General features: G+C 44.0%; 1 protein-coding gene across 1 annotated transcript in view; it reads left to right on the top strand.

Moving 5' to 3' along the window:
- The window catches only part of LOC121871480 (ras-associated and pleckstrin homology domains-containing protein 1-like), a 71,736-nt gene extending 63,887 nt beyond the window's left edge, over positions 1-7,849 (top strand). Inside the window, exon 2 of the mRNA XM_042373832.1 lies at positions 3,862-7,849. Within this exon, the coding sequence (XP_042229766.1) occupies positions 3,862-5,172 (1,311 nt within the window). The 3' untranslated portion in view covers positions 5,173-7,849. The remainder of the gene's footprint in view (positions 1-3,861) is intronic.
- Positions 7,850-11,807: the final 3,958 nt, after the last annotated feature.

Genomic DNA, 11,807 nt, shown 5'->3' with positions numbered 1-11,807 from the left:
AGGGGGAGGAGAAGAGAGAACAAAGGAAGGAAGGGGAGAAGGGGGAAGAAGGTGAGGGGGGAAGGTAAAGGAAGGAAGGAAGGAAGGAAGGAGGAGGGGGAGGGAGGAGGAGGGAAAGGATGAAAGGAGAGAATAGAAAAGGGTAAGAGGGAAGGAGGAAGAGCGGAAGGAATAATATAGAGAAGAGAAGAAGGTCGGAAGATATAAAGAAGGAGAAGGAAGGAAAGGACAAAAAGGAAGGAAGGAATGAAAGAAGGAATGAAGAAAGGAAGGAAAAAATAGGGAGATTGGACTAACAATACAAAGAAGAATATAAAGAAAGAGGAAAGGAGAAAAGGAAGGAAGGATGGAAGGAAGGAAGGAATGAAAGAAGGAATAAAGGAAGGTAGGAGAAGGCAAGAGAATTGGACTAACAATACAACAAACACATCCATCATTTTTCCCTCAATTTTTGTGTTTTTTTTGTGTGTGTGTGTGTGTGTGTTTTTCCCATCACCTAAACAAACTCCCTAGACCACAAGCTTCAACCAAAACAACAACAACAACAACAACCAAGTGGTAGTTTAGCGCGACCAACAACCATTCAACAGGAGGGAGGGAGGAAGGGGAGGGAGGAGGGACAACTAGGGTCCTACACACTCAGTTTGCTCATCTGGTCAGCCATTACCGTGGAAGGACAACGATCATTCCCTTTCATCTCAAAGTAAACCCCTGCTTCAGCCCTCCGTTTGTTTATTATATCCCTCCCCTCCTCCCTCCCTCCCCTCCCTCCCCTACCCCTTTAACTCAGCTGTTTTCCTCCTCCTCCTCCCCAACCAAACATCTTCACTACAGCAGCTTCTACTACACTGGTGGTTTTATGTCATTTGATTGGTTTTAGTAAGTATATTTAAGTAGGTTTTTTTTTGTTTTATTTATGACTGAGAGAGAAAAGAGAGGGCGGTGAGGCAGAATATTTACACTGATTCTCTCTCTCTCTCTCTCTCTCTCTCTCTCTCTCTCTCTCACCCAGGAAGGATTAAACTACAGGGGCAGTGTATGTTGCGAGACTCAGGCATGATTTGGCCGGCAGTTTGGTTCTGCTTATCTTAAAATAGTTGTGTGTGTGTGTGTGTGTGTGTGTGTGCGTGTGTGTGTGTGTGTGTGTGTGTGGTACATCATTCTCCAAATCTGTGCTTGTGTGATCGACTACCCACACACACACACACACACACACACACACACACACACTACTCACTACATGCAGATATCCTCACTATGAATAAAATGACGACCTCTTCGGAGAGAGTTGATGTTAAGTGATGGTAGCAGATCGATACCCCAATACTACCCTGGGTTACGAGGCACTCCACTAGCTGCCTCTCACTGACCCTAGCTGCCTCTCTGACCCACTAGCTGCCTCTCACTGACCCCACTAGCTGCCTCTCACTGACCCCACTAGCTGCCTCTCACTGAGCCCCTGCTGCCTCACTGACCCTACTAGCTGCCTCTCACTCACCCCACTAGCTGCCTCTCATTCACCCCACTAGCTGCCTCTCACGCCCTCCTGCTTCAGTCACCTTTAGCTCCTCTCACTGCCCCTCATTCACCCCACTAGCTGCCTCTCACTGACCCCACTAGCTGCCTCTCATTCACCCCACTAGCTGCCTCCACGCCCTCCTGCCTCTCACTCACCCCACTAGCTGCCTCTCACTCTCCTATTACCTCTCCCTACGTTACTGCCCTTACTCTCTCACTGCCTCTCACTCTCTTATTGCCTCTCCCTATGTTACTGTCTCTCGCTCATTTACTGCCTCCCACTTTCCTACCCCTCTCAGTCCCTCCTCCCTCCTCCCCCTCTCATTACCTCACTGCCGTACACTGACATAGAGGCATTATGCGTGTAGTCTCTCTCTCTCTCACACACACACACAAGACCTAGCGAACGACGTTAAATAACCCAGGTAATAGAAGCACCTAAAACTAACCCTGGTAGTTGAAGCACCTAAAACCTACCCTGGTAGCTGAAGCACCTAAAACCTACCCTGGTAGTTGAAGCACCTAAAACTAACCCTGGTAACTGAAGCACCTAAAACTAACCCTGGTAGCTGAAGCACCTAAAACTAAAATTTAATGAAGGATACTTAATAACCCACGATAAGAATAAAGCACCTTAACAACAGACATCAGGGAACAACGGTATACGTGTAGCTGTAGGTAATTTACATACGGCAGAGAGAGAGGGGGTAGGGAGGAGGAGGAGAAAAGGGAGAAAGAGGGAAAAGGATGGAGAACCAGGATACCTCTTAGTACACACGAGCAGCTTCATCACATCGGAGTGGTGACTGGTAATAATCCCATCCGAGGGGGGGGGGGGAGAGGAAGGGAGGGTGGTAGGAGGATAGAGGAGAGAGGTAGATGAGGCTGATGAGCTCAATAAGGCTTCAATAAGGCTTCCCTTCCCCGACATGTGGCCCACATACCCAGCCAAATTGGTGGATTAGAGGGACTATATGAAACCCGCCAACTCAGGACAGATTTCACACTACCCTGGTTCTGTCGGTCTCTCCCCCCCCCCTCCCCTACCTATAGCTTTAGAGGGAGGTGGTTGCGAGGAAGAGGTATAGGGAGAGGGTAAGGAGGTAGGATAAGGTAAGATATAGGGGTATAGATTAGAAAAGATATAGGGGTAATGGAGAGGTAGCACACACACACACACACACACACACACACACACACACACACACACACACACACACACACAGAGGGTCTCTCATAACGACGCAACTTTCAATATAACGAAATTAAACCCTAAGCTTCCAATCCCTAACCCTTTAAAAACAATAACAATAGTCCTCTGTGATAAACTCCCCAATAGCCAAAAAATAAAAATAATAATCGGATCACCTGAAGATTAGACACTCCAGTTCATTTCACCTGATGATTAAACACCCTAACGATACCTGGGGGGGGGGGTGGTGGCTGGCTAGATTAGGTTTGGTTTGGCTTGGTTAAGTTAGGTTGGGTTAGATTAGGTTAGGTTTAAGTTAGATTAGGTAAGGGTTAATTTAGGTTAGTTCAGCTAGGTTATGTTATGTTATGTTATAAAAAAAGTAACGTACAAGAATTGTCTTCACCAGCCAATCAAATTTCATCCACATAAAAAAAAAATAATAAAAGCCAAAAAAAAATGTCCTCTAAATCTGCACCAAGATGAAGGAAAAAATCGTCAATGGTTTGTGTGTAATGAACGACGAGGGAAAAAATAATGACCATAGAGAGATGTGGAGAGACAAGTACTTTAAGCAACAATCCCCCCTACCCCCTACCCCCTCTTCAGTTTTACCTGTAAGGGACTAATACTATGGGCTACGGACGTATTTTGTTGTTGTGTGTACTGGTTAGGTTAGGTTAGGACAGGTTAGATTTGGTTTGGTTAGGTTAAGTGTGTACTGGTGACGCTGTCTGACTTGTTTATGTAAGTTATAGTAATCGAGTTAGATCACCTTAAGATTGGCTCCCCCACACAGCTTATTTTACATTAGGATTAATTACCTTAATGCTAATTTAACATATACTAATCTAATCGTATCTAAATTATCATGACCTAATCTAACTTAATTTAATAAAACCTTACCCCCTCCAGGTAGTGTTAGGGTGTTTACTCGTCAGGTGGGTGGGGCTGATCTTAAGATGCTTCGTAATGTTTAATGTTTGTTACTGGCCGTGAAGTCTTTCTTATTTTCAGGTAAAGTTTTATTGTAAGTTTCTCTGGGTGAGATATTGTAGGTACGACGCCGAGCCTTACCAGATGCACATGCTCGTATAAGAAATTAAATATGATGAATAAGAAAGTTAGTAACTGTGATTTTTTTCCGGCAGATGGCGACACCGGAAGCCAACGTGACGGGTGTGCGGGGGTCGGGAGACGTGAGCCCTGGCCACGCACCTCCTCCCAGACACCTCCACAACTTCAATACCTTCCAGTTCGTGTCTCAGCTGGTGTCGGCCACGCCCCCCTACCTGTTCAACATGTCAGCACCTTTCCCCGGCAACTTCTTCAGCGACCTGCTGCGTCGCATGGCCCCTCGTGCTGGCACTCCGGGGCTGCCCCCTGACCAGACCTTACAACAGCACATCAGGGCCGCTCTACTGGCCAAGAGCACTCCCCCGCCCCCACCCTCACTGCCACCCACAGTAATGCCGCCCCCTCTGGACCTGGCGGCCGCCACCCATCGCAACCAGGCGCCCCCACAACTGCACCACGACAAGGGCATCAAACGCTCCCTCTTCTCCGATGTGTCGGCGCTCAGCTCCAGCGAGGACGAAGTGGGCGCCAAGAGGCCCCGCTTGGAGAGTGAAGGACGCGAGGCTGACAAACACCCCTCAGAGGGCCTGCCAGCCCCCTTCCTCATGCAGGCACCTTTCCTGCCCACCTCTGTGCCCCCTCCACACGACGTACTCAGCCCATGGTCCACTCGGGCGTCGCTCCTCCGCCCACAAGTGCCCATGGCTGCCCATGTACCGCCCACACCCCTGGACCCCTACCGTCTGTTGCTGGACTTGCGACTGGCCGGGCAGCTGCGCACTATGGCGGCCACACAGGCGTTGCACAATAAAGACACAGCTATAGGTGGAGGAGGCGGGGGAGGGCTGGGGTTTCACCCCCCCATAACCTCCTCTCACTCACCCATCACCACCATCAAGTCTTTCTCCTCCCGCAACTCACCGCCACTACTAGAGTCCCGCCCCCCACGGGACGACCCGCCTCCCGTGTCAGCCCCGACTAGTATGGGAGTCCTACATGGCGGCGATGACCGAGTGTCAGCATTTCACCCACCCTCACGCCCACACCCAGACCCCGCCGATACCAGCGACGAGGACACAGGTGAACGACGCAGCTGTAGTAGGAGCAGCAGCGGCAGCGCCAGCAGCAGCGCCAGGGAGGGGCTTGGCCCTCAGTACATCTTCAAGCACCTCACCCAGATATACCGCACCATCGACGGTCATAAAGTAGAGGGTAGCGACGGTGTGGAGGACCTCCGCCATGATGACGGGCGTAAGGAGGCGCCCCCAGGCTCTCCTGACGGCAGCAGGGGTGGCAGCAGGGGTGAGTGTCGCGGGGAGGGTCAGCCCCTGCACGACCCCCGGCCAGATGTGGGTCGTGACGACGGCCGCACCAAGGAGGGTTGATGGTCGTCCAGGTGACCCAGCACTGTGGCCCCCCACACCCACCTGGGGGGGTCACACACCCTCCTCAACACCCACCGGTGTATAATACATAATGTTGCCAAAAGAAAACCGGAGCCAAAGCTCGCCTTTTATGATACAACCTCACTTTCTCACCTTCTATGTGATACTCTTGTTTGTGATGATTTGCGCTTCTGTTATGTTCAGTTACTCCTGCCGGCGTCTTGTGACGTCTCTGACGCAACGCTCCCCTTTTGAACAATCTCGCTAGTCATTCAGTGTTCAATGTATAGTTCACTAAGACAACTAAATGTCCAGTTTTATTGTTTTTATCTATTCTTTGACAATTCTTTAGATGCCAAAGGTAGTGTAGTTGTATAGAGATCTTTGTGTATATGGATTCTGTCTCCTTCCATGAGCGGGAGGTTCTCAGCTCACGGCCCAGCCACCACCACGCACTACATACACACCCTCACCACCAGGGTTGGCCGGCTATGCCACATCCTGCACACAGGAAACTTGGGTGAACACAGTTTACCCAAGTCCTGGCAGGATGCACGCTTAAATCTCTTACAACCTAACCTAGCCTAGCCTAGAGGAACTTAATCTAGCCTAACCTAATCTCGCTTAACCTAACCTATTTAGCTAAACCAAACTTAGCTTAACCTCATCTAACCTAACTTAACCTAACCTAACGGAGGTCGTATATCACCTAAGTTATATTGGTTTAATCTTTATATTAGGTTAGGCTGGGTTTATGTGACGCTGCGTCCTGGCCAGGCGTGGTGATGAGGGCGTGTGTAGCGCCTTCTGCTGTACTGGGACTGGTTCCTACCCTACACTAGGCCCGGTCCTCAGCCTCACACGTACACTCCACCTGGTTCCTATTATCCTCTGGGGAAATCAACAAAGCCTCGTCCTAGTGAACCGGTGTTTGAGTCCTCGACCCAAGTGAGCTGAAGTACCGAGGTGTTGAGGTCCCTCTGATAAAGTATACAAGGTAATGTTTCTCCGGCTGTCTGGCAAGGTTATATTAATGTAAAAAGTGGACTTGTAATTTTTCAAAACACGGGATATGTGTGTAACAATGAACAGACCGACCGCCTGAACGGTTAGTAAGCGAACTAGTACAGTAAATGGTTATGTTTCTTGGACTGTCTGGCACTGAAGCTAATGTAAAATTTAGACGACTAAGTCTTTAAAGTATAGAAGCTATTAATATTTTATGGACCATATAGCAATAATATTTATGCAAAATTTTGATCTATAATCTGATTGGCAATGACATAATATTTAGCATCATGTTGTTCCCCTTTATTGTGATGCAATATTTACAACAGCAACATGATGGTTCAGTGTCCGAGTCCTCGTTTCTCGGCTGGTGTTCGAATCATTATTTCATGACTACAAACAACGGGTGTTTACCATAGTCCACAAGTAACAGCTGTATCCAGATATGCATTATGCCTGTGGCTGGTCAATATGCTGCATTTTTGTCTGACATAATAGGAAAGGAGCGTTATCTTCTCCAAACCAGGAGACGTTAATTTGTATACTTACTTTGTACAGGTATTCTTAAGATCAGTCCTGGAAAGCGGTCGCCAAAGCGTAATACGCCAAAGTTTATTTTAATTTACCAGCTTAACGTCTACGTAAAGACAATCAGTGTCTTGCAATCATCAGTTCTCACAGGCTTCCAAATGTTTCAAGAATTTTCACTTCAGTAAACACGAGAACGAAGTTGCTGTTCGAAGCCTAGTCGAGATATTTACACAAGTAGTGCCAAAACTACAAAAGAACATATGCGTATTCAATTACACCAAAAAATTACCTCAAGAAACTGTAAAATGAGATTCAAGACTTAGTATCACAGTAAGTTGTTTAGATCAATACTCACAACATGGCAAAAATGTCCACGTGAGTTGAGGGAAGACTGTACCGCTGACACATCACGCACTGGGCGGCCACCAACTGCCTCATGATAAATAATACCGGTGAATGAGGGTGTGGGTGAGGTCAGGGGACTGTAGGTGGCAGGATTCGTCTCTGGCGCCCACCTGCTCCCCTGCACCTGGCTCACAATCCTGATACACCTTACCTTTACACGGGTTGTTACATTTAAGGGAAAGCGAAATATCCCTCATATTCGAATAGCAACTTGGTCTCGTGAATAATTCTTCAGTATGTATATAGCCTTTACCTTCTCCATGTCTCTATAATGGCCCACAAGTGTGTCCGCTTATTGAGGGTCGGGTGACGCCGGGAACCACAGCGTCACTCACGGTCACACTGAACCCCCGCACATCTACTGGAGGACTGTCTGAGATGGTGCTAAACTACCTCCACGTGTTATTAATACAACCTTCGCGCTCGTTAACTAAACTGCAAAAGAGAACAGTGATGATCTTGATAACTTAAACAAATTATCAAAGATGCGAACGTGTGGACAGTCTCATTTTGTACAGGTTTTGTCGGGACTACTATACTGACCGGGGCAGGCAAAGACTCGACTCCGACTCTCGCCCACGTTGAGCCACACTACAAATGGCACATATAATATCACCTCTCCTTAATAAGATGCATCATAATATTGTAGTTACTGGTTATCCTGCAGTAGTTTTCCCCTTTAATGGCAGGTATACGTTTCTTACATAAAAGTTTAAAATAATTATAAAAGCTGCACACACACCGGCAATGAATGAAACACAGAAGTGGCCAGTGTGGACATGCATGTCAGTCTAGTTCATCACAGTCAGCGTCATATGTTTATAGTGGTTGTGTCAGTTTCATTTTGCTGCAGTGAGGACGTCAAGACTACTGGGTGGCCCCGACCCTCAGGCAGCAGTAGACTGGCTTGTGTGTGTACGTCTTCTCCAGTCATTGAAACTGTGTTCACATAGGTGACTGTCAACCTCCACGTTTAGGCAGCACCTCGATTTATACATCTGACGCTATATAGATCCATAAGTTAAACTCTTAATCCTTCTGTTATGTCGCAAGAGATAAGAGGACTGACAACGCTCGCTTGGTCATAATACTGTACTTGTATCTCCAAATCAAAACTACTGGACTCTATCTCAACATGTGAAAATTTATCATAGTGAATGAAATGTTCAAGATATCAATATGCTATAACATTGGTATTGGCACCTATGCATATAAACAAACCAAATTTACTAGTAAGTGATTGTACCTGTGTCTCAAGTAAAGTCTGTATATTGTTGTGTTGTTTCTCATGTAAATAACAGAAGACGAATTTGAGGAACTGTGTTTTATTTTGTACTCATCCCCATGTTTATATCATAACATCATTTACACACTACCTAGCATGTGTTATCAACTGTAATGTCTTGTAAAAATATCAACAATAATAATAAATGCTACTTCATATAATAATAATAATAATAATAATAATAATAATAATAATAATAATAATAATAATAAAATAATAAATACCACCTACTACTAATACACTTGGCCATTTCTACGCTCTAGTATCTACTTCATTTACGCCACGATTAAAGGTAAATTTCCTGACTCTTAAAATACGAACTGGCTTTTTTCTGTAAATGTTAACAGCTGGCAAAAATATGTGATAAATATAACAAAATCCCAGCAGCGTTTTTATATAATATTTATACACGATAATTGTCACTAAAACACAGACAACACAAGAAATGCTATAATGAGAATTATGATGACGTCAGAGAATTATAATCAAACACTCGAGCATAAATACAACTAAAATAGCTTCTATATAACGCATTATTATTACTTTATAAAATAGGAGGTATTTTTTTTATTTGTGAGTTTTGAGTGTTAAGTGATTATGATGTGTTGTGCTGATTCTTCATTTATAAATCATATAGTGGTTAACTTATCATAATTAATATTTATTCGAATATTTTTCAGGTTAACTTTGTTAACTAAATGACGTTAGGACATAAACCACAAATTAAGAAAGGTATACCGTCATTACGGAAAAATATTATAAAAGAAAAAAATATTCATACCGCCATTAATTTTCTATACGAGAACCTCTCAAACAAACTTTAATCTTGAAATACGTTTATTAGATTACAAGCAACATTTTGACATTGTTTAAATATTAACTCTCAATGTGTAAAAAGCTTTAGTCTGCAAATATAAATAAATACGAATGCATTATATAACGATAAATATTGCCAAAGCCACCGACTGTGCAGGCAGGCTCTCTTAACTACACAGGATCACTGACTTATGAAATCACGATTTACTGTGAATAAATAAACCCTCTATCGAGTTATAAAGTGTGATGAATAATGAAAGTGGAAAATGGAATGTAACTGACAAACAGAGAGATATTAACAGTAAGATACTCAGATACATTCCCAGTAACTCACCTAAAAAGCCAAATGAATTTTCTAATATTTACTATCCTTTTACTACAGATGTTAATATGTGTTATCTATATTACTATTTAAATGTTAATAAATACTTGGTACAGAAGTTAGGTTTATTCTGCCTGAGGGAACAGATTTGAAAAAAAAAATAGAGTAAATATATAAACAATTGGCCATTAAAATTATGATGAAAGTTGGCAGCGTCGGCGGCGGCTTATATCGGGGAGTTAAGGAGGTGACTACACAGCCCTGTAACATGTGGCCATTAACTGTTATATTTACCGACAACAGGAGACTACACAGTCATTTAACAGTGTAGTAGCCATTAACTGTTATAGTAAATCACAACAGGAGACTGCACAGTCATCTAACAGTGTAGTAGCCATTAACTGTTTTAGTAATTTACAACGGAGACTACAGGCCTCTACATAAAGTACAGCCGTAAGCTAACTTATATTAACTGAGAGTTCAATTTATTACGATGAATAATAAACATAACTGAACAGATAAGAACTACCACTCACTGTAGAAAATAAAACGGAAGAACAAGAGCACTGTATATACCGTCACCTACTCTGTTTTTATCTTCCCTACAGTGGGATGTCAATGTTATGATTTATGTACTGGGAATCAACCTTAACTCAATTGTCTACCTTAACTTTAGTATCAGTTAGGAGACAAAGTTAAGATTGGAAAAATTTTGTAAACGTTTAATTAAGGTTGAGTCTAGTTAGAGCTAATCATTTAAGTGTCTTTTTATATATTTTCAGTTAAGAGGAATTAGGGACTTATTATTTTTTATTGTCATTTTTAGTAATGACAGGTACGCTGAAAAGGTTCATATGACAGGTATATGACGCTACAAGGCAAGTACGTAGGCCAGGTATATATGACAGGTAACACGATAGGTAACATGACAGGTATATGCCAGGTAAATATTACATATACATGACAGATAATATGACGTAACGACAGGTACCTATGACAGGTACAGTACATATGACCGATAAATGTCAGGTACATACGGCAGGTACACACAACCATGTACGCCAGCAGGGCTTCTACCTTGTGTACATTAGTAGTACACACCGCTATGTATACAATCAGGACCCAATCTTTTGTACTGTACATCAGTAGTACAGTGACGCTATATGAGACTTTATCAATATACACAATAAAATGCACAGCATATCTACAGCTTACATTATTCTACAACCGTGTACAGCATTATACATACATATTATGTACTGTATATAGGTAACATGAATGAACACAAAGAAAAAAGTAAAGAAGCAGTGGGTTGGGGATAATAAGCCTCGCGCCTCCCGCCAGACAGGTCGCTTACATCAGATCCACTGACGACTCTAAAGTCTGGCCCAATCCTCAGTAATGGAGGCTAAGCGCATCGGATTTTCCCTGATCCCCAGCGCGCGCGAGCCTAACGTAAATCATTAAAAACAGTCACTCAGGTTTCCAATAATGTCTGCTGGTATAATACTTTGGGAGCAACGGGCGTGAAGAAGGACGACTCCTCAGAAGAAAAGATTTTCCTACGAGAACCGGACATCGTGAAGGGTAGCGCTCTCGCCTCCCAGACCACTAACATGGGTTCGATTTCTGGTGGGGCCAAGAATGAGACTTTCAAAAAAGAGTTATACAGAGAATGTTACAATGTATTTCTTAACCCGAAGATGGTAGGTTATCGGTGGCATGTAAAAGGGTGGCAGGTGGCATAAGGATGTGGAGGTGGGATAAAGAGGATGGCAGGTGGCATAAAGTGGATGGCAGGTGGCATAAAGAGGAGGATGGCAGGTGGCATTAAAAGAAGATAGCAGGTAGCGAGTGACAGGTGGCATATAAAGAGGATAGCAGATAGCTCCTCACCTAACCTTCACTCAAGAGGAAAAACCCGACAGATAGAGAGAGGGGGGAGGGTGAGGGATGGTGATAGTCTGTTGTATAACACATAAAAGGGGTGAAGGTGTCAGGTGAAGGCAACGTTAATGAGACAAGTCACCTTCCTCTCTTCCCTCTCCTTCCCCTTCCCACTTCCCCGTTACTAATAATAAGAAAGATAAATCCCCCTCCCCTTCGTCTTCCTCCTTTACCCTCAAATTAGGAGGACCTTTGCTACCCACACACGATAACTGAAAACTGATAACTGATAACCTCTTCCTCTCAAGTCTCTAATCACTACGTCCATTAAGATAAGAAGTTACATTGAGATAACCTAAAGATTAGCCTAGCTTATTTTAC

The sequence above is a fragment of the Homarus americanus genome, unplaced genomic scaffold (genome assembly GCF_018991925.1).
Source record: "Homarus americanus isolate GMGI-L3 unplaced genomic scaffold, GMGI_Hamer_2.0 scaffold45698, whole genome shotgun sequence".
In the NCBI taxonomy this organism is placed as follows: domain Eukaryota; kingdom Metazoa; phylum Arthropoda; class Malacostraca; order Decapoda; family Nephropidae; genus Homarus; species Homarus americanus.
Note: the sequence above shows the minus strand (reverse complement) of the source record. Positions and strands in the feature narration are given on the sequence as shown.